Genomic DNA, 22,880 nt, shown 5'->3' on the forward strand with positions numbered 1-22,880 from the left:
TCACTGGTTCTAGTAGATGTATGGAATGTTCATCTATGTATTTATTATTAAAACTAGAATTAATGTAATCTAGAGTCTCAAAGCTCCCCACTGGTTTAGGATATAGTACAGCATGGTGGGAAGTACAGAAGCTTTGGCGGCAGGCAGGTCTGTGTTCAAATCCCACTTAGGCACTTGGTTGTATATTGTGAATGTGCAGCTTACTCCGTGTTCATGTTCCCTAGGGTGCACCTGCTTTCTAGGGCGGCTATGAAGACCAGGACCCGTGGAACACACACAACACATGGTGTTTCCAGAGGTGGTAGCTAGAGTTATAGCGGTGTTTGCTAGAAGCGGAGCTCCATCACCTTTTGTGCATGAAATACAAAGAAAACAAGTAGCGTTGGTTACAACACATTTATTTACGTACCCTGTTGTGTGAGCAGGAGGTGCTTTTCATTTCCAATAATTGAATTAGGTTATAACAATTAAAATTCCAGAAGGCAAACTAGTAACTCATTGTTGCTCATGAGCATAAGTAAACAGACATGGTACCACATAAGGAATTTCAAACACTTCTAAACTTTTGGTATAGCTTTAGAATATGGACCGGTATACTTTGGCAATGGACCCAATAGATTTCCAATATGCTTCTAAAATCCCATGGTTCTCTCCAGACACAACAGGACAAGTTTAACTTTTGATTTTAGGAATTTAGCAATTATTCTGAGCAAGCCGGAAAAAGCCAACATTACTTGGGCCTATCATACTTGCCACAGATACAACGCACTATTAAAAATAAAATGGTGGGCAGCAGTTGACTGATTGCTAGTTTCATTTTTTTGATTGCTTCAGTATTTTTTGGAAAATAATTGATCCCTGATGGCAGGCTACTGAAGCTTGTCATTTCCGGGGTGTTTTAACTTACTAATCTTTTGTGGACTAGTTAAAGGGACTCAGATCTTGACAAGTTGGATGGCATTATCAGATTGGATTTCACATCATATATTAGAAATAGCCAGTTACAAGCCAGGATCCTATGGGACATCTACCTTTCAGAATGCTTTTATTCCTGGCTCCAGATCGTACTTACATATTTTTAGAGGGTTGGATAGGTGTCAACAAATGGGTACTCACCACTAGGGCAGGATGTAAGAATGTGCTGATCACCAAGAATGAGATTTTACATTAAATTAAAATTCTATACTGTTGGAAACAGAGAAGATCGGGAGTTCCTAGATCCTAGAAAAATATTATGGCTAAGGAAATAGAGAACTCAGGAAAGGGATCCACCTCCAAGAAACTCTCTCAGTAAAACAGAATTAAGTGCCCTGTCTCAGGAAACAGTTTATTACTAATAAGGAACTGGGACATCATATATTGTTTCTTTGGAGACTAAAGTGCAGGCTATGAAATGGCATAGAAAACAATGCAAAAAATAGTGCAATCTCAAGGTGCCATGGTTTTTGCTTCTCACACATAGCCTCTGTTCATATGTCCATCTTATCTAAAAAAAAAAAATCCAGCTATAGTGACACCTTTAGCTTATTTATTTAGTCATGACTTATACTGTTTGACCCACCTTTGGGGCTACATAGAATATTTTAACATGTTAACAAGTAGAATAATAGAGCATACATCTTGAAACTACTAAATAGAGATTAAGGCAAGCCCCTTATAATTCAGTACTCCAAAAACCACATTTTACAAGAAAAGAAAAAGAAAAAAGCTGCTTCTAAAACCAGTGGCTTTAGACCAGATGGCACCCCAACGGTTTTTAAAACAGTATGATTAATTAGTGAGTTTGTGTCTGCCCCATTGTTTCCAGGCTCTGTACAGCAAAATAGGAGCTTGAAAAGCAGCAGGTTTTGTAATCTCATGTCCTGAAATCATTTGTATTTCAGATTATGTGAAAACCAGACCAAATCTGTGTGGGAGAGACGTGGAGGGAGGGCCCTGTGCCTGTGAGGCAGGGGCAAGTCTCCTTGTGTCTGGGTCAATGGTGCTGGACCATAATCAATTCACAAGTGGGAGTGGACCTGTCAGCACGAAGTCTCTGAAAAACAGCCAAGGAAGATGACATGGGTGAGTCAGGGACTCTTAATCAAGGACAAAATGACACTAACAGCACTGAAATCCCTGGGGTCTAACCCTCAGGTGAGATGGCTCCTGCTCAGGGGCTCATCCACAATTGACATGTCAGTTTCAGTTGGTCAAAATAATTTGTGATTTGTCGAACCCTAAATCCCACTATGCGATCCAAAAGTTAAGTGTAAGAGCTATTGAATCAGTCAAGGCCACAGCCTCACACGATTTTTGGCAAGACGCCTTAAGGAAGATTAAGACTTGAATGGACAACCGTAGTGCTTACAAGTGGGGCCCGTGGACCTTATGGACAGTGATACGTGTATCCTGCAGAAATCTGGATTCCGAAACTCAAAATCTACCTTCTGATGGTGTGAAAGCCAAATACTCATGTTAACGAACGGAAGACTCTACATACATTTGGGTATCTATGTGTGGTTTAAAAAGCAATCCAAGAAAGTGGAAATAATTCACTAACAACTGTTAGTCATCTGAGGTCCTATCCCTTTGATGTATTAAGGATCCTACTTTGTAAACCTGTAAACATGTTACCTGGTTACTCTAGCATCTTCCTATTACCAGGAAGGCGGAATATTAACAGCCATGAGTACTCCAGCAGGCCTGCTCCAGAGTCAGGACAATATGGCTCAATCCTAGGATTACAAAAATGACACCTGCCGAGAAAACAAGTTCCAGACGGGGACTTTTATGGATGACCTTGGCTGACAAAATGTTTTTTGGAAATTGTTTATTTTAAAATTACCTTCCCAACAAACCATGAAACACTTGGATGTTATATGGTTTTTTTCACTGAAAACATACTACATTGTAAATGGAGTTTCCAAGCCAGACAGAGAATTGATCAAAATCTAAGGACAGTATTATGTAAGGAAAATATTAAAAATGGGTAAGAAAAAGTTTCATTTGGTGAGGTGATGTCATGGGCGGATAAAAAGGGAGGCAACCTTGTGCTTTTGTTCCACTAAGGTACTTACCCAAACCTTAGGTTTCATGCAGGTGTCAAACTCCTACCTGGACAGGGGTCATTTCCTATATTACACCTAAGCCTATTTGAAATAACTGAAGCCCAAAGCAACAGTTGGTAAAAGTTGATAAAAGAACTTATCAGTCAAATAATAACTACATAATTTAGTACATGAAAATAAAATGAGGACAGTCATGTTGTCATGGACAATGACAACTTGTCTAATGTTTTGGACAATGCCTCAAAAATATCCACCTGGGGAAAGTAACCACTGCACACGATTTGGAGGTGCTTAAAGTGACCGCTTAGAAGGGTGAACAGTGCAAGACATGCTTTTCCAGTTACACGCTCAAAACAGGAGTGCAAACGAAATTAAAGCTTTGTTTAAAGTTGTAGAATAAGGAAAGCTTGAAACTAATATTTAAATGCTTAAATGCTTCCCTCAGGTCATCCCCCAGAAACAAAACGATCAAAATGCTTTCTCAGAGTACGCTTTTCTCCAACGAGCTTTCTTTCAATGGCAACACTGCAGCCCACAGCTGAATCCCCTACTCATACCTGCAGTGACCACCACACTGATTGGGGAACACACGCGGTGGTGAGGAAGGGACACTACACCAGTCACCAGAGGTCCGACACTGATAGAGCCTGGGAGTTTGGGGTTCTGCCTCGGCCCATGTACCTGAACCCTAACGAAAACAGATGGGCTTCCATGCTCCCTTGTTCCTGTGAAAGCAGAGGACAAATGGTCTGACAAATGCCTCCCTGGAGGCAAGCTGTCGTGGTGGTAGGAGATGTCAGGCGCTCTAATAAACTAACGCTGCTCTAAAAAGTGGAGAAGTATAGAGGTTCAAGGTCAATACCAGTGCAAGAGCTTCTTAAGTGAGCTGACTAGGCAATGCATGCATCCATGCAAATGGAGGACATGGCCCCAGAAGAGAAATGAAAACATGTATATAACAACTGGATAAGTCCCTTGCCAGTAGTTTATAAAAATAGATAGTCAATACTGTAGAGGCCCCTTCTACAGCCAACACTATGGAAGTCCATTTTAGTTACCCATTACTTCGATACCAAAAAGCATTTACTACTTTTCAGACATTCCAGACAAAGGTCACTTATAACAAAAAGTCAACTTTTTTTTTTTTTTAAACAAGATATTGTCCATTTAAAAAGTAGGTCTTTTCTTTCAAGTGAAACAGGACATTTTTCTGTATTAAACTTAACTTCTAGTCTGTCCAGACTGGTTTGTTTCAGATCCTTCTGTAATGTGCATATATGCAGAAACAAATAAATTTACTTTAGACATTATCTGCACAGAAAAAAGTTAACTCCTCAAAACATGATAGAACAGGTCTGGTTAGTACAAATCTATTGCAAAGTAAAAAGATTCTGTGCATCAGTTCAACTGGGAGAAGCGGGAAGAGTCCAAGCAGGAGTCGTGCTCCTTCCGAAGGCCTGGCAGCCTGGGGGGCACCGAGGCTCCCAGGTCCTGCAGGCAGAACCACTCAGCTGCTGAGCACGTCTTCCTCTGGCGCTGGAAACACGCCCCCTTTACTTTCTATTCCGGAGTCGCTTTGATTTCCTAAGGGAGTCTATGGCTTCTGCTGCCTTCTTCCGTTTCCGAGGAGACTCTTCGTTGGCCCCTGACCCAGAGGAGCTCCCCACCGCACTCTCCATGACCTCCCGCAGTTTGCGCTCCAGCTCCGCCAGCCGTGCGTTCTGTTCGCCTATGATCTGGGTCTGCTCCAGCAGTTTCTGGTCCTGGTCCTGAAGTTGCTTCTGCTGCTCCTGCACTTTGGTGCGAAGCTCAGAGATCTCGCGCCTGAGAACAGTCACACCAGCGCCATTGGTCTTGACCTGCTGCTGGAGTTTGGTGACCTCTTGTCTTGAGGGGTTCTGCTTGGAGAAGAGCTGCATTGTCGTGAGGGCTGCGGAAGGTCCTGGAACTGTGGAGACACAGTGTTAAATGGTCCATCAATCACTCAAAATGTCTCACTACCAGTAAGACTTCCGTCATGAAACTTACTCTGAAATAGAATGCCCTTAAAACATCACTTCAGATAATGTTCTCTCTGCAATCTACTTGGTTGAATGGATTAATCAGATAGCCTTGTCTTAGGAGTAAAGGAGTCTAAATTCTGACGCTTGGGTTCATCTGGCACCGTGTGGATTGCCAGTAATGGAGAACAACGTTTAACGGCATAAACTTGGACTAAAATATAATAAAACATTTTCAAGACCTACTAAGAAAACACTAGTAAAATTAAACTATTTTCTATCTTATTTCACAGGAGCAAACATAAACATTTGTTTTAGAAGCACAGGCCTATTATGCCCTTAAATTCTTTCAGCACTTAGCTCTATGTAAGAGTTTCAACTTTAGCCAGACAGGGAGGGATACCATCAAACAGTGGGTTACGTCACATACGATGACCACGAAGAATCTCCCATGTGACGCAGGAAGAAGGCTTTGGAATCATTCTGTTACGGGAATAAGAGAAGGTAACATTGGCATAAAAATCACTGCCATAAACTAATAACCTACTTTTTAAAAACTAAAAGTCTTTTTTTTTTTAAAAGATTTTATTTATTTATTCATGAGAGACACACACACAGAGAAAGAGGCTGAGACACAGGCAGAGGGAGAAGCAGGCTCCATGCAAGGAGCCTGATGTGGGACTTGATCCTGGGTCCCCAGGATCACACCCTGGGCGGTAGGCGGCGCTAAACCGCTGTGCCACCGGGGCTGCCCAAAAACTAAAAGTCTTCTAAAAGAACCAGATGAATCCATTTATACCCTAAACCCATCATGACAGTTTTCTCTCTTTTTTTTTTTAACAATTTTTTTTTTTAACTTTTATTTATTCATGATAGGCACACAGTGAGAGAGAGAGAGGCAGAGTCACAGGCAGAGGGAGAAGCAGGCTCCATGCACTGGGAGCCCGACGTGGGATTCGATCCCGGGTCTCCAGGATCGCGCCCTGGGCCAAAGGCAGGCGCCAAACCGCTGCGCCACCCAGGGATCCCCAGTTTTCTCTTTATACACATAAAGAGCCAGGTTATTTCCTGCACCAATGCATTCTTCCTTCTTTCTCTGCTTACCTTCATCCAATTTCCACTAACACATCAAGGCTTAGATCAATTCTTCTTACTTCTTGTGAACTCTCAATCAGACCAGTCAACAAGGGTTCTAGCTTCCTTAAGATCCTATCTCTGCTATTCATTAGGCATTTCAATGGACCCTTCTTTAAAAGATTTCTCTTACCAATGACCATTTAACTTTGAGTCTGGATATGTCTTACCTTTTGACATAGTAAGGTCCTTGAGATCAGACACCATGTATTACACTTCCTTTTAGTCTCCACAGTACATAGAACAGTGCTGTGCGCGCATAATAGGTACTTAATAAATAACTGATGTATTAATGCCGAGATGCTGTAGGCTTTATTATTCAATTACAGAAAGCCACTTGGTTACCCTACTGAGCATTCCAGGGAACTATCTAATCCAAACAAAACAAAGAGTCTTACTAAAAATTTTTTCCTGATTTAAAGTATTTGCAAGGGTTGAAGATATTTTTAACAATTTAGTCTTTCAGTAAAGGCACAAATCCCTCGGCTCTGATACACTTTTGCAAAATAGCTACCACAGAAGCAGTGATTGTGCTCAAAATAGTTTTATATACTCTGTCTTTTAAAGTAGCAGCCAGACACTCTAGGGGCTGAAATATTAAGTGAATATTCCATGAATAATTTTGGGGGGTTTTATCTGGTATATTTAATTCTGTTTTGGCATAACGGATATTAGCCAGACAGAATCAGCATTAAAAAAAAACTCCAAAACCCCCCCAAAAAACAAAAACAAAACAAAAAAACAAAAAAACCCCCACCACCAACAAAAAAAACAACCCCCCAAAAAACCCCACCCCAAACAAAACCAACAACCCACAAAACCTCCCCATACATATATATGGCTTTTAGCCCAGAAATTCTAACAAATTTATTGTAAGTCAGTAGTTGTGGATATATATAAAGATTTAGCCATGAGATTGTCCTTCTAAGTGTAGTTTAAACACTGAAACTAAAGACAAATGTGCTGAACAGTAGTGGATCAGTTATACATGTTATGGTCTGTAATCAACCTGTCATTAAAAATCATGTTGCAAATACATATTTACAGATACAGAAAAGGTGACAATGTATGATTAAATGGGGGTGGGGGAGAGCAAGTTATGAAACTATATATGAATGTTACTTTAAACTGAACATAAGAACAAGAGCTACCTGGAGGAGAGCCCATGAGTCTTCCAGACACATCTGATCCTGGTAACTTTCTCTTGAGAATGGGCACGATCTTCTCATCGAAGTACTCCATCGCCATGGAGGAGATGTCCCTTAACTCCTGAAGTACCTCATGGGCTCGCTGAGGGGCTCTGGTAGAATTGACATATCTCAACACACGATAAATCTCATCGATCACCTAAAATAAAGAGTTCTCATTAGCACTTCCAATTCTGTGTTTAGAAAAAAAATGCTAAATAGGGAGAGAAGTGACAGCTTATTTTGCAATCCCTGTAAAGACCTATGGGGTGAACAACACCGTCTGTAACGCACAGCTTTTGGCTTGTTGAAATTCTTAGTGAGTTTCACAAACGTATTTATTAGGATTTTTCTGTAGCAGGTGCTGATGCTAAGGAATCAGGGTGAATAAAAATACAGCTCTTGCTCTGATGGAAATCACAATGTAAGGGAGCGACAGGTTGTGTTACAAAGTGTTGCTATGAGCTGCTAGAGAAGCCTTAGGACTAAACAATGATACTGAATTCTGTCTGCGATGATGGGGAGAAGAACTGACCCAAAGCCCTGGGACCCAGCTCAATTTCCTGCTCTGGGATGAGGTGTTCTGGCCTCCAAGCTTTTCTTTCTCTTAAGACTTGCTATGGATTGGAATGAAGTCTCCTCAGGTCCCCCTCTCCTGCGATCACCAAAGGGGAGCAAAAGACCCCTTTTCACCTTAAGGGTCATCACAATGGGGAAACACAAGTGTAACAGACATGAGAAAGAAACAAAGTTCTGACCACCTGGTTCCTTTTTTTTCCTGACCACCTGGTTCCTAATGCTCTTGCTGCACTGGTAGCTGAACCTTCCCTGTACATTTTGGCCCTCAGCTCTAACCCTGAGAACTGAAAAATTACACCTGTAAACTAACTTGTACCATATTCTTATCTTTACTGGTTTTGGCCTTTTAGATACAGCCTCAAAGCAAGGCATCTCTCCATTTGCTCAAGTCTTCAATTAAGAAAGGTAATGTTTCTAAATTTTACTAGAGAGAGAGAGATTAGGTTTAGTCAAGTGGTTGATAATCCAAGTTTTCAATAAAATTAAAAACAATGTCTTTCCTCTTTCCAAAGTTTTTTTTTTTTTTAAGATTTTATTATTTATTCATGAGACACATACACACACAGAGGCAGAGATACAGGCAGAGGGAGAAGCAGGCTCCCAGCAAGGAGCCCTATGTGGGACTCAATCCCAGCTCTTAGGATCACGCCCTGAGCTGAAAGCAGATGCTCAATGACTGAGTCAGGAGTCCCGTCTCTCCAAAAGTTATACTCAAAGGACGAGATGAAGGAGAAACTAACATGGCACCTGAGAACCACACTGCTTCTACCACTCAAGTTACTTATGGTTGCAATGGCACATATTAGAAAAGCATGGTATCTACCCAATTTTCAAAATATTTCAACCCCCTCCGTGGCTTTAATTACTTTCTGAAAATTACTATAGCAGCAAGAATGTAATGGTGTGATGAGTCTTGAGTCTACTGGAAAGATCACACATGTTAAGGTTGGGCACTAAATTTCTTTTTTTAATTTTCTTTTTTTAAGGTTGGGCACTAAATTTCTTTTTTTTTCTTGTGATTTTCTACTTCTCAGATCATTCCTTCAATTTTTTAAAAGTTTTATTTATTTTCAAAAATAATTTCTATTCCGAATGTGGGCATTGAACCCAGGACCTCAAACCTCAAGGTCAAGAGTCACACGCTTCAATGACTGAGCCGACCGGAGTGCCCCTAGGCACTCAAACTCTTAGTGGCTGTTTCTATAGCTTTCAAATGTGCTGCGTGCTGATCCTACCTGAGCCTGAGGTGATAATATTTTAAAAAGTATGGTACCAACCAGATATGGTGAGTGAGCACTGCATCTCTAATGCTGGCAGCTCATGTTAACTAGCACAGACATGCTATGGATACGGCTGCAGTGTGTGGACTCTTGTGAGAGAGAATTTCTATCTTATGTCACTTGTTGAGCAAAGTTCCAAAGAAAAAACTGAACCTCTTTGTCCTAATTTTTTCTCACTTTCCACCTTTTTGTTCTATTTGAGATCTCAACCTTCCCTTCTACTCCTTTTATTTAATTCAACACTTCTTCCATATTTAAGAAATTTAAGGGATCCCTGGGTGGCGCAGCGGTTTGGCGCCTGCCTTTGGCCCAGGGCGCGATCCTGGAGACCCCGGATCGAATCCCACGTCGGGCTCCCGGTGCATGGAGCCTGCTTCTCCCTCTGCCTGTGTCTCTGCCTCTATCTCTCTCTCTCTCTCTGTGTGACTATCATAAAAATAAAAAAAATAAAAAAAAAAAAAAGAAATTTAAGTGCATTTAAAAACTTCTGTATTTTGGGGATGCCTGGGTGGCTCAGTGGTTGAGCGTCTGCCTTTGGCTCAGGGTGTGATCCTGGGGCCCAAGATCGAGTCCCACATCAGAGTTCCTGCATGGAGCCTGCTTCTCCCTCTGCCTATGTCTCTGCCTCTCTCTCTGTGTCTCTCATGAATAAATAAATAAAATCTTAAAAAAAAAAAAAAACAACTTCTGTTATTTCTATGTGGCACATGTTTGACTCTATCCTTTTTTATTTCTCTTAGAATATTAGTCATGGTTTCTTCTCTAAGGCTTATATCCTTGAATGGTTTTCTCAAAGATGTCTTCCCCCATTTGTGTTTCATATTAGTCTGATGATTCTCTGCTAGTATTGAAGAACCCAGCACAGAGACAGCTCACAAGAACCCCCTGCTTAGCCCAGATGGTGGGAGGGGTGGGGGTGGAGGAAGAGGGGCAGGGCAGGGACATCGTGAAGGGGGCATCCGGAAGGAACCCATGTTCTTCAAAAATGTGGAGATCAGGGTATGCCAAGGCTGCACAGAAACTGCCCCATTAAGGAGGATACAGAGTCTAGCACAGCACTGGATGGGGCTCTGGACTGAGAGAGGGGCCACTGTATCAAAGTCACACTTCCTACTTTGGTAACCATGCTGCAGCTCAGTTAGAAAATGCTTACTCAAGAAATACATAAGAATATTTAAGAATAAAGGGTCACAGTTATCTCCACCATTTTCAAATGATTCAGAAAAAACACAACACATACTTACAGAGAGAATAAAAGCAAATGGGACGAAAGGTAAATAACTGTGGGATCTGGATAAAAGCCTATGAAAGATCCTCGTACTATTCTTGCAGTTTTCATGCAAATATGAAATTGCATCAAGAAGTTACCAAAAAAAGAGAAGAGATTACATAATGCCACACTGCCATCCTCTCCCCCTACTCCCTCCCCACCCGCCATCTCCCTGGCCAAAACATTAAAAACTAACCAACAAAACCTAATTTGCAGATTTTAGGTTTGTTCAGGAACATCTGGACTTGTGACCTTGCATAATTACTTACACTGAAAACCCTGACTCTTGGGAACCCCTGGGTTTCACATTCCTAAGCAGGGTCACGAGCAGTGCTGAAGAACAGGCCTTACCCACATCTTCCATCATCACTCTATTTCCCAGGACAGTAAGTTGGCCTCTGTTCCATGTGTGTTTCAGTATGTGTGAGATGCCACATGGACCCTCAACTGACTGTAAAAAGTGTGACTTCTCTGTCAGAAGACTTGAAAAATGTATAGAGGAGTGAGCTAGACACCCACAGCCTCCAGGTTCTGAGAGAAGATGGACGGAACGGCCACACGTGGTCAGGTTGGCAGCAGAGGCCCTACTGGACCTGCACTGTTTCTGTAAATAAAGGTTTATTGGAACATGGGCACACTCATTTATTTCCCCACATGCTGTCCACTGTTTCTCAGAGCTGAGGAGATATTATGAGCATAGCTCATATAAGCTATGTTTACCATAGATGTAAATTCTAACAAAACCACAAAAATGTGTTCTCCTATGAAGTATGAAAGTTCCTGAACTTTTGAGTAAAATCCAGAAGCAGGATCTGGTGGGACACAAGAATTACCTAATATAGGAACCATATACCAGATCAAGATTAGATGTTATACGGAGAGAGAATTATTTTATAGAACATACTCAGGCACGTGTGATTAAGTGCCGCGGCCTTCAGTTCTGAAGACAGAATGTGAGCAGTTTAAGGCTGAGAAGTACAGAAAGGGAGCAATCATAAAGCAACCCCAATGCTGCAGAGTGTGTTAAGTAAGCAGTTTTATTTTTGACTAAACAAGCTAAAAAGTACTAGCTACATGAGAATAAAAAAATAACATTCAGGGTGGTGCCTGGCTGGCTCAGCAGAGCAGGTGACTCTTGATCTCGGGGTCATAAGTCTGAGCCCCACGCTGGGCTCAGGGATTACTTAATTAAAAAAAAAAAAAAAGAAAAAAGTAATATTTTGAGTATACACAGTGTTTGTTATTTTAGGTAAAACATAAGCTATAAAAATGGCCCTTTTAAGAAACAAAGCAATTCAAGATGAATTAGGTGTGATTAAAAAAACAAAAATTATTTCTGGGTTTTTTTGGTGGGGTTTTTTTCAGGGTTACAGGAGAAAACCGAGGGTGAGTTTTTGTGAAGACAAGGGTACTCTTAAGGGAAAATGGAAGAAAACACTGAAGACGATAACCGGGCAATCAGAAGGCTCAAGTGAAGCTTCTGTGAAGTCACGTCAGCTGGCTGGGCCCGTGTTCTTACCGACGGGACAGGAACAGGCCAGACCTTCCACGGCCGTGATGGGAAGGACATGAGTCAGTGCACATGAGCGTGCTCTGAGAATAACAAGTATTTCACGAATCTAAGATGAGAGCAAGGACAAGGGACAGGGATAGGTCTGTATTACATGTGAGGCTGGGTACAAAATCCCTCCCCAGCTGCTCCTCCACTGAGGGCACAGTGAGGGTTCTGGCTGAGGAGCTGCCTAGAGTTGATGCCGCATTGACCTGCAATACCTTCAAAACTGAACAAAAACAAAAAAACAAACAAAAACAAAAACAAAAACAAAAACTGAACAAGTTCTTCACACCTGCGGCCTTGGTTTTGTTATTTTGGTACCAAAATTAACATGTGAGTCAACAAAGACTTGCAAAAAGCCCCAGCAAAGCTCGATTGGATTTGACCCTATTTGTTAAGACAGCAAAGAGCAGCGTTCCAAGTATGTGGTCCTGATCACCCAGAATGGAGATTGGCCACTTCTGTAAAGGCCATGTATGAAGTTGCTCAGGCTTTGCAGGCCACGTGGACTTAGCACAAACTACTCCACTCTGGTTCCTAACGACTGGCTGAATTGTTTTTGACGTTATGGAAATTGTGTTTCTTAAATATTCACATTCCTAACAATGAGATATGGGTTAAAAACCATGAGGCTGTAGGGGACAACCTATACTAGTTCAGTCAACCTCCCAGGAATACTTGAGAGTTGAGGCCTGTCAATCAGATTTGGATACAATCTGGCATAAGAATCAGAATCTGAAGTTGCCAACTGGTCACCTTTTAAAGTTAAGTACCCTTCAGAAGAATTTGTAGCCAAAAGGATGAAAGTGAGATATATTGAAGAATATTTTAAATAAAATAAGAAACAGGATACCCCCCCCAATAAACCTCACAGAAAACCGAAGACAGAGGATGTATATAGAAAATACTGCCAGTGTTATCTACAGAAATAACAAAAAGCTAACATTCGACTTTTTTCTAGGGCTTGCTTAGTTCCGACCACATTAAATGGAATCTTCTGCCAGCATCAAGTAAGTAGCAAAAGGGTCTTTCAATGCATCTCTACTTCTTCCACATACGATACACACAGATTTCATCTGAATTTATTCCCAATTCAAGAAGCAAGATACACACAAGTAGTATGCTGAGTGCTGGGGCCTTCAGGACTTGGTGACGGTCAATCCGCCCCCATAGACTGCCTTCTGTGTTCATCACCACTATTCCTGCACTGCTATCTCGTATCTACACCTGCCTGATCTGGAAGGACCCAAGTCGTCCTCATGAAACACTTCTCACACGAAACAAACATCAGCTTGTCCCTCCTACTCCATCTCCCCCAAATCAGAACAATCCTAAACGCAAGGAAATACCTGTAAACTTGCTCACTGTCCATCCTAAACAAAGAGTAAAAGCCCACAAATGGGTTCTTTAGTAGGAACTCTTTTTTTCCCTTCATATTTATGGAAATAGCTTATTACCTGGAATTGAGGATGAATTCCTAACAAGCTTTTCTAAAGAACAGCAGGGCTTCTACTGTATGTTTCACAATGAGGTCTTTCAAAATGGAGATCACACAAAATATGGCTTTCTCTACCAGCTTCTGTACAGAAGCTGAACAAAGCCATTCACAGGAACTCATTCCAAAGAAGTAGAACAATTCTGACAGGTAAACAACTGCTTTAGAGTAATTTCAGTTTAAGCAGTGCAATCCAGCTGTTTTAGGTAAGCAGTTCTATTTTACCTTTCCTGGGATGAAGCAACAGAGATTGGAATCCACATACTTCATGAAAGTCATATTTAACAGTGAGAGCCTTGTTTCAACAGCAGCAAGGATGTCTGCGTGACGGGCTAATGAGTGGTTTCTTCTTTCTGACTCCCTCCTATGGTAAGAAAAAGCAACCATGAAAGAAGTACTGTGAATGAAAATGGTAAGCAATGAAAATGCCTTTAATGGGATTTCTAATAGTCTAACAGAGACCCGTTAATTCTGATATCTACAACTGGGTCATAATTTAATTGTAACGATCATCAAATTGCTATGTCCAGAAATCCCTCCCAAGGACTAGTACTCACTGATAAATTATTTGGGGGAGAAAAAAAAAAATCTTTGTTTTTTGTTTTGGCTGTTATCAGGCCTGAGGGCTATTTGAATTAGAAAAATCAGAGAAATGAAAGAATTATGCAGGGATGTGTGGACAAGGAACTATGTTTTTACCCATAAAAGCAGCTCACTTAAACTTTTATTTATTTTATTTTTTTAAATTTTTTTTCTCATTAAACTTTTGTTTTAATGGGTCTCAAAATTCTGTGACAGATTTTTGGTCAAGTTGTTTCCATTAAAAAGTACTGATTTTAAAAACTAATAACTTAAAACTGCCACACACGCACACACACACACACAACAAAAAAACCAAAAAAAACAAATGGTCCACAAAACATTCTCCTTTCCTTCTGAAGGTTTTACGATGCATTGTTATCATTAACCAGTCTTTTACTATTAAACTTAAATGGCCAATTGACACAAACAGTTCTTTTTTTTTATTTTTTTTATTTTATTTATTTATGATAGGCACACAGTGAGAGAGAGAGAGAGGCAGAAACATAGGCAGAGGGAGAAGCAGGCTCCATGCACCGGGAGCCCGACGTGGGACTCGATCCTGGGTCTCCAGGATCACGCCCTGGGCCAAAGGCAGGCGCCAAACCGCTGCGCCACCCAGGGATCCCGACACAAACAGTTCTGAGACCGTTCTTCCACCACTGATTAAGACTGGGGTGGCAGGTATTGGGGATAATATTCATTTAGCCTTCTGAGCTTTCTGGGCAGACTTGGTGACTTTGCCAGCTCCAGCTGCCTTCTTGTCCACTGCTTTGATGACACCCACAGCAACCGTCTGTCTCATGTCATGAACAGCAAAACGGCTCAGAGGAGGATAGTCAGAGAAGCTCTCAACACACATAGGTTTGCCAGGAACCATATCAACAATGGCAGCATCCCCAGATTTCAAGAACTTGGGACCATCTTCCAGCTTCTTTCCAGAACGACGATCTTTTCCTTCAGCTCAGCAAACTTGCAAGCAATGTGAGCTGTGTGACAATCCAGCACAGGTGCATATCCAGCACTGATTTGGCCTGGATGGTTCAGGATAATCACCTGAGCTGTGAAGCCGGCTGCTTCCATTGGTGGGTCATTTTTGCCGTCACCAGCGACGCTGCCACGATGAACATCTTTGACAGATACGTTCTTGACATTGAAGCCCACATTGTCCCCAGGAAGAGCCTCACTCAAAGTTTCATGGTGCATTTCAACAGACTTTACTTCAGTTGTAACATTGACTGGAGCAAAGGTGACCACCATACCAGGCTTAAGAACACCAGTCTCCACTCGACCCACTGGTACAGTACCAATACCACCAATTTTGTAGACGTCTTGGAGAGGCAGACGCAAGGGCTTATCAGTTGGACGAGTTGGTGGCAGAATGCAATCCAGGGCTTCAAGCAGTGTGGTTCCGCTGGCATTCCCATCTTTACGGGTGACTTTCCATCCCTTGAACCAAGGCATGTTAGCACTTGGCTCCAGCATGTTGTCACCATTTCAACCAGAAATTGGCACAAATGCTACTGTGTCGGGGTTGTAGCCAATTTTCTTAATGTAGGTGCTGACTTCCTTAACGATTTCCTCGTATCTCTTCTGGCTGTAGGGTGGTTCAGTGGAATCCATTTTGTTAACACCAACAATTAGTTGTTTTACACCCAGTGTGTAAGCCAGAAGGGCATGCTCACGGGTCTGCCCATTCTTGGAGATACCTGCTTCAAATTCACCAACACCAGCAGCAACAATCAGGACAGCACAGTCAGCCTGAGATGTGCCTGTAATCATGTTTTTGATAAAGTCTCTGTGTCCTGGGGCATCAATGATGGTCACATAATACTTGCTGGTCTCAAATTTCCACAGGGAGATGTCAATGGTGATACCATGTTCACGTTCAGCTTTCAGTTTATCCAAGACCCAGGCATACTTGAAGGAGCCTTTTCCCATCTCAGCAGCCTCCTTCTCAAATTTTTCGATAGTTCTTTTGTCGATCCCACATTTGTAGATCAGATGGCCAGTAGTGGTAGACTTGCCCGAATCTACGTGTCCAATGACGACGATGTTGATGTGAGTCTTCTCCTTTCCCATTTTAGTTTAGGTTTAGCGGTGGTTTTCACGACACCTGTGTTCTGGTGGCAAACCCGTTGCGAAAAAGCAAACTTTTATTTTTTAAAATGTTTTTAAAAATGATTTTTTAAAAAAGATTTTTATTTATTTATTCACGAGACACACGCAGAGAGAGAGGCAGAGATACAGGGAGGGAGAAGCAGGCTCCCTATTGGGAGCCTGCTGTAGGACTTGATTCCAGGACCCTGGGATCATGATCTGAGTCAAAAGCAGATGCTCAACCACTGAGACACCCAGGAGCCCCTAAAAATGATTTACTTACTTATTTTAGAGGAGGGGTGGGTAGGGGCAGAAGGAGAGGGAGAGGAATCTCAGACTCTGCACTGAGTGGGGAGACTGACACGGGGCTTGATCTCACAGCCCTGAGATCATGACCTGAGCCAAAACCAAGAGTCAGATGCTTAATTGACTGAGCCACCCAGGTGCCTCCAGCTCCCTTTTAAACTTTTGGGTTTTTTTTTTTTTTTTAATATGGAACACTTCACAAATTTGGGTGTCATCCTTGTGCAGGGGCCATGCTAATCTTCTCTGTATCGTTTCAATTTTAGTATATGTGCTGCCGAAGCGAGCACTTAAACTTTTTGTTTTATTGTGAAATAATTCACATATAAAAACCACTTTTAATGTGTATAACTTTATGGTTTTTAGTATATTCACAGAGTTGTGTACCTACTACCACCATTTAATTTTTTAAAATTATTTTTTATTTTTTTAAAAGTTTTTATTTAAATTCCAGCTAGTCAACATACAGTGTAAAGTTAATTTCAGGTGTACAACCCAGTGGTTCAACACTTCAACACAATTATCCAGTGCCCATCACAAGTGCCCCCGCCAACCCCTCTCACACATCCCCCCCATACTTCCCTTTCAGCAACCATCAGTTTGTTCTCTACATTTAAGAGTATATTTTTTTATTTCCTTCGCTCTTTTTTCCCTTTGCAAGTTTGTTTTGTTTCTTAAATTCCATATATGCGGGACACGTGGGTGGCTCAGTGGTTGAGCATCTGCCTATGTCTCTGCCCTTCTCTCTGTGTCTCTCATGAATAAATTAAAATCTTAAAAAAAATTCCACATATGCATGAAATTATATGGTATTTGTCTTTCTCTAACTCATTTCACTTAGTATAATATTCTCCAGCTCCATCCATGTCATTGTAAATGGCAAGATTTCATTATTTTTTATAGCTAAGCATTATTCTATGGAATAATATAACATTTGTAAAACTATATATATATAATAGAATATGTGTATATACCGCATCTTCTTTATCCATTCATCAGCTGATGCACACGTGGACTGTTTCCACACTTTGGCTATTGTAGAAATGCTGCTATAAACATTGGGGTGCATATATCCCTTTGAATTAGTGTTTTTGTATTCTTTGGGCAAATACCTAGTAGTGTAATTACTGGATTGTAGGGTAGCTCTATATTTAACTTTCTGAAGGATTTCCAAACTGTTCTCTACAGTGGCTGCACCAGTTTGCATTCCCACCAACTGTCCAAGAGGCTTCCCCTTTTTCCTCATCCTCACCAACACTTGTTGTTTCTTGGCTTGATTTTAGCCATTCTGACAGGTGTGAGGTGGGGTCTCATTATGGTTTTGATTGGCATTTCCCTGATGATGAGAAATGTTGATTATCTTTTCATGTGTCTGTTGGCCATCAGCATATCTTCTTTGGAAAAACGTCTGTTCCTGTCTTCTCCCCTTGCCCCTTTTTAAAGTAGGCTCCACACAGGGCTTGAATTCATTACCCTGAGATTGAGAGTCAGATGCTTAACTGACTGAGCCACTCAAGCACACCTTCTTCCTATTTTTAAATTGTATTATTTGTTTTTTGGGGTGTTGAATCTCATAAGTTTTTTTTTTTTAAAGATTTTATTTATTTATTCATGAGAGACACAGAGAGAAAGATACACACACACACACACACACACACGGAGGGAGAAGCAGACTCCATGCAGGGAGCCCGATGCAGAACTTGATCCCAGGGCTCCAGGATCACACCCTGGGCCGAAGGCAGGCGCTAAACTGCTGAGCTACCCAGGGATCCCCGAATTTTATAAGTTCTTTAAATATTTTGGATACTAGCCCTTTACTTGATAGGTCATTTACAAATATCTTCTTCCATTCTGTAAGTTGTCTTTTAGTTGTGGTGATTGCTCACTCTGTTATGCGTAAGCTTCTGCACCACTTAATTTCTAAACATCTCTCCTATCACAAAACGAAAGCCCATAACTATTATGAGTCACTCCCATTCCTCAGCCCTTGGGAGCCACTAGTGCATTTTCTATTTCTATGGATCTGCTTATTCTAGACACAGCAGGTAACTGTGGAGTTGTACAGTACATGGCATTTCGTGACTGTCTTCTTTCATGCAGCAGAGTTCTTAAGCCTCATCTGTGTTGTAGCATGTATCAAGGACTGCATTCTTTTCTGCTGCCCACAAATATTCTATCATAGAGACATACCATCATTTTGATTATCCTATCATCAGGTGAGGACTGTTGGGCTGTTTCCACTTCTGCCTGTTATGAATAATGCTGCACAGAAGACATATGTACCAGCTTTTTTTGTGTGGCTGTACTTCCATTTCTTTTGGCTATATACCTAGGAGTGAAACTGCCAGGTCATATGGTAATTCTATGTTTAGCCTTTGGAGCAATAAAGTGTTTTCTAAGGTGGCAGAACCATTTTATAACCTCACCAGTAACCTACAAAGGTTCCGATTGGTCCACATCCTACCTAAGATTTTTTGTCTTCTTTCCTTGGGCCATCCTAGCGGGTGTTCAGGAGTATCTCTGTTTCTATCTACAACACCTTGGTGACCACTGATGTTGAGTATTCTGTATTTGCTTGCCTCCAGTTTATCTTCCTTGGAGAAATGTCTAATTCAAGTCCTTTGCCCACTTTTAAACCAGGTTCTGTGTCTTTTTACTGTTGAATTCTAAGAGTTCCTCACACGATCTGGATGTAAGTCCCCCACTGGAAAGACGAGCTGTAACTATCTTCTCTCCTTGTGTAGGTTGATCCTTCGCTGGCATGATGTCATTGTCTGAAGCACAGAAGTTTAAATTCTGATGAAGTCCCATCTGCCTACTCTTCCCTTTTGCTACTCGTGCTTCTGGCGTCACAGAAAAGAAACCACTGTCTAATCCAAGTTCATGGAGGTCAGTACTGTTTCCATGTAAGGATTTAAGGTATACCCTGACACACTTTGGTCTATAGTCTATTTTGAGTTGATCTTTGTAGACAGTGTGAGGAAGGGGTCCAACTTCATTCTTTCACAAACAGACACCCAGCTATCCCAGCATCATCTGTGGAAAGCATTATTCTTTCCCCTCTGAATTGTCAAGGCATCCTTATTGAAAATGAACTAACTAAACATGTAATGATTGGTATTCTATACTCTCATTTCTATTTTCTCTGCAAAAAACACAGTTATGATTTTGACAGGGATTGCACCGAATGTGCCTATCAACTTGAGGAGAACTGCCACCATCACAGCATGAAGTCTTCCAATCCATGACCATGAAATGTCTTTCCATTTAAGTCTTTTATCAATGTTTTGTAGTTTGCAGTAGACAATTCTTTTTTTTAATAGTCATTATACTTTGTGATGGTATTGTACATGGAATGGTCCCTCTCTCTTTTTTAAGTAAGCTCTATGCCCAATGTGGGGCTTGAACTCACAACCATGAGATCAAGAGTCACATGCTCCCATGACTGAGCCAGCTAGGCCCCTCCCTTCTTCCCTCCCTTTTCAGAGTCTAGCTGACACACAATGCTACCTTAGTTCCTTAGTCTCAGATGTACAACACAGTGACTCAACATCTCTATAACCTATGTCATGCTCCCTACAAGGGTAGCTGCCATTTGTCACCATACAATGCTATTCTAATACCACTGACTATATTCCCTATACTGTACTTTTCATCCCCATGACTTTTTCATTCCATAACTGGAAACCTGTACCTCCCACTCCCCTTCACCTGCTCTCCCCATCCCTGCATCCTGGAATCATCTTGTTTTCCGATCATTTAGTGTGAGTATACATAATTATACAATTCCTTTTTGTATATTGATCTTATGTCTTGTATCCCTGCTGAGCTTGTTTATGAACTCTAACAGAGGACTCCTTATATATATGATCACATATATGTGAGTTCATGTCATCTATGAAGAGAGAACACTAATTCTTCCTTTCTAGTCTAATCCTTTCTAATAATGCCTTTTATTTCATTTTCTTGCCTAACTGCCCTGGTTGGTTAGAACCTCCAATAAAATGCTGAATAGAAATGGTGAGAGAGGATAAACCATAGTCAAAATCACTTATTGTGATCCAAGTACCCTCCCTATAAAAACATGGGAAACCATTTAAAATATAAGCTTACCCAGATTAAAAAACAAACAAAAACAACAGGGCATCCCATGTTGGGTATAACCATTACTTAAAAACACCAACCAAGAAACAATGAAAATTCCCATTTGTAAATTACTGCCACCACTAGCCCAACATACCTTGGAAGTTGTGCTTTAACTTGTTTCTGACATAGATTGTGGTATCTCTCCACTTTTAGAAATCCCTGATTCAACATTCTCTGGCAGACCAAGTCCATTCTTTTACAAACCTTTGGGCAGCAAGAGGAGAAAGAATTTTAACATGTAAATTCAAGTAAGTAACAATTAACTTAAGACTCCTGTTGGCTGAAAGTTCCCTGTGCCAGTTTGCTGTCTGAATCTCTCAAACAGTACATATGATATATAGATGGTACAAAGATTAAGAGGTGAACCTCTCGTACTTTATAACTCTTGCAACATTACTTTAAGAAATTAATACTACGTGTAGGCAAGGAATACTTTACCTTTATGTTAGGTATTTGTTCAATGTTCTGAATTTATCCCCATTATCATGGTCAGAAAATGTATCCTGAAGATCAGTAAAACAACAAATTCAAAAGGTTTTTAATGGGTTGAAAAAAGAAAATTCTCTTTTATTTTTTTTCATGATTTTTTTAAATTTTTATTTATTTATGATAGTCACATAGAATGAGAGAGAGAGGGGCAGAGACACAGGCAGAGGGAGAAGCAGGCTCCATGCACCAGGAGTCCAACGTGGGATTCGATCCCGGGTCGCCAGGATCGCGCCCTGGGCCAAAGGCAGGCGCCAAACCACTGCGCCACCCAGGGATCCCGAAAATTCTCTTTTAGCTCAAAAGTATATTCAACCTTTCCAAGTTTATAGGATCTATATAATAAGAATTCTTATTCTACTAGTCAGGGTTAAGTAGATAGTTATACTATATTCTCTCATATCCTACATAATATAAAATCTTTTAACATATGGAGCAGAATCTCGACTATTTTGAATCTTTAAGGAATACTGTTTTTTTTTTTATACAGTAAAAGCCCAGGATTGTAAGTCAGAACACCTGATTGTGAGCCTAACTTTTACACATTCTTGAGCAAGTCAGCTACCATTGGAAAGCCCGAGTCAGCCTTCTATATTACCGTAACTAAGGGCTATCATTAGGGTTAAGAGCAACAAGACATGCTAAAGTCACTTTGGATAAACTCTAAAGTACTCTCTAAAAATTGTTAAGTAAATTGTTTAACTTAGTACTCATTTGAAAATTTTGCTCCACTGGTGCTGTATTTCTGAGACACCCCAGTATCTTTGTTATCTTAATGAAACCCAGTGCACAAAATCTGTTTGTTTTCTGATGACTGAGAATTTTGCAGTGACTCAGAGTCATCAACTTGAATGTTAGTTTTCACTGTATAGGTGTGGATGTTGAAAGTGCAAGACACTGAGATAAATCTAGATCAAGGCCAAGGCGATTAGATGGGGGTTGTCATATGCTTCTATCTCTCACAGCACCCAAGCACAAATGCTTGACAAATACTTGTTGAAACTGAAATGCTGATGAAACTCTTGATATGTTTGCTTTCTCCTGAGAATACACAGATAAAAATTCTGGGAAACAGGACTGAAGCTAATGAAGGCTATAGTACTCTAATATTAAACATTATGTACTTCCTAAATCATAGCATGCCAAAGAAATGGCATTAAGGAAAACACTTCTTTTCCATTTGGAAATAAAAATATAGCGAACTTTTAGTAATGAAACTAAGAGTAATTCCTAATAACTGATATTTTAGAATAAAGTGGGATCTATTTCTAACTAAACCAGCTGTTAACATATAGTCAATGTCTATTAAAAAATTACAATAATAAGACCAATACATATTAACATAAACTTTAAACTTTATGTTTTTTAGAAAGCTCTACACCCATTGTGGGGCTTGAACCCACAACCTCAAGATCAAAAGTCATATACTCCTTCACCTGAGCCAGCCAGGTGCCCCAACATAAATAAAGGAAAAAACAAAAACAAAAAACTCTTCTAAAACAAAATAGTGAGTTACATTTTTGGAAATCTCTTTGATATGTAGTCTTATAAAACAGAAATGAATCGTCCTATCTGCTTCTGCATTCAATCTACTGAAGTATTACCTTAGAAAGTTCTAAGAAACAATACACAAGCACGCATTTCATGAGTTATTGGTATGCTGACATCATCACATGTCACAGAGCTCCTGGAAAGCTCCATTGTCCACTTGTGAAA

The 22,880-nt window shown here is 40.7% G+C and overlaps 1 protein-coding gene and 1 non-coding gene across 2 annotated transcripts in view; both read right to left on the reverse strand.

The window, feature by feature from the left end:
* Positions 1-382: 382 nt before the first annotated feature.
* Positions 383-22,880, reverse strand: part of FBXO28 (F-box protein 28) — a 32,583-nt gene continuing 10,085 nt past the window's right edge. The window contains exons 2-5 of the mRNA XM_055324484.1: positions 20,773-20,882; positions 13,776-13,914; positions 7,336-7,531; positions 383-4,998 (exon numbers count right to left, since the gene is read on the reverse strand). Of these exons, the coding sequence (XP_055180459.1) occupies positions 4,604-4,998; positions 7,336-7,531; positions 13,776-13,914; positions 20,773-20,882 (840 nt within the window). The 3' untranslated portion in view covers positions 383-4,603. The remainder of the gene's footprint in view (positions 4,999-7,335; positions 7,532-13,775; positions 13,915-20,772; positions 20,883-22,880) is intronic.
* Positions 16,716-16,822, reverse strand: LOC129509176 (U6 spliceosomal RNA). Its single transcript, XR_008664290.1, has one exon. It is a non-coding gene; the product is annotated as a U6 spliceosomal RNA (small nuclear RNA).

Source organism: Nyctereutes procyonoides, unplaced genomic scaffold (assembly GCF_905146905.1).
Source record: "Nyctereutes procyonoides isolate TBG_1078 unplaced genomic scaffold, NYPRO_anot_genome, whole genome shotgun sequence".
NCBI lineage: Eukaryota > Metazoa > Chordata > Mammalia > Carnivora > Canidae > Nyctereutes > Nyctereutes procyonoides.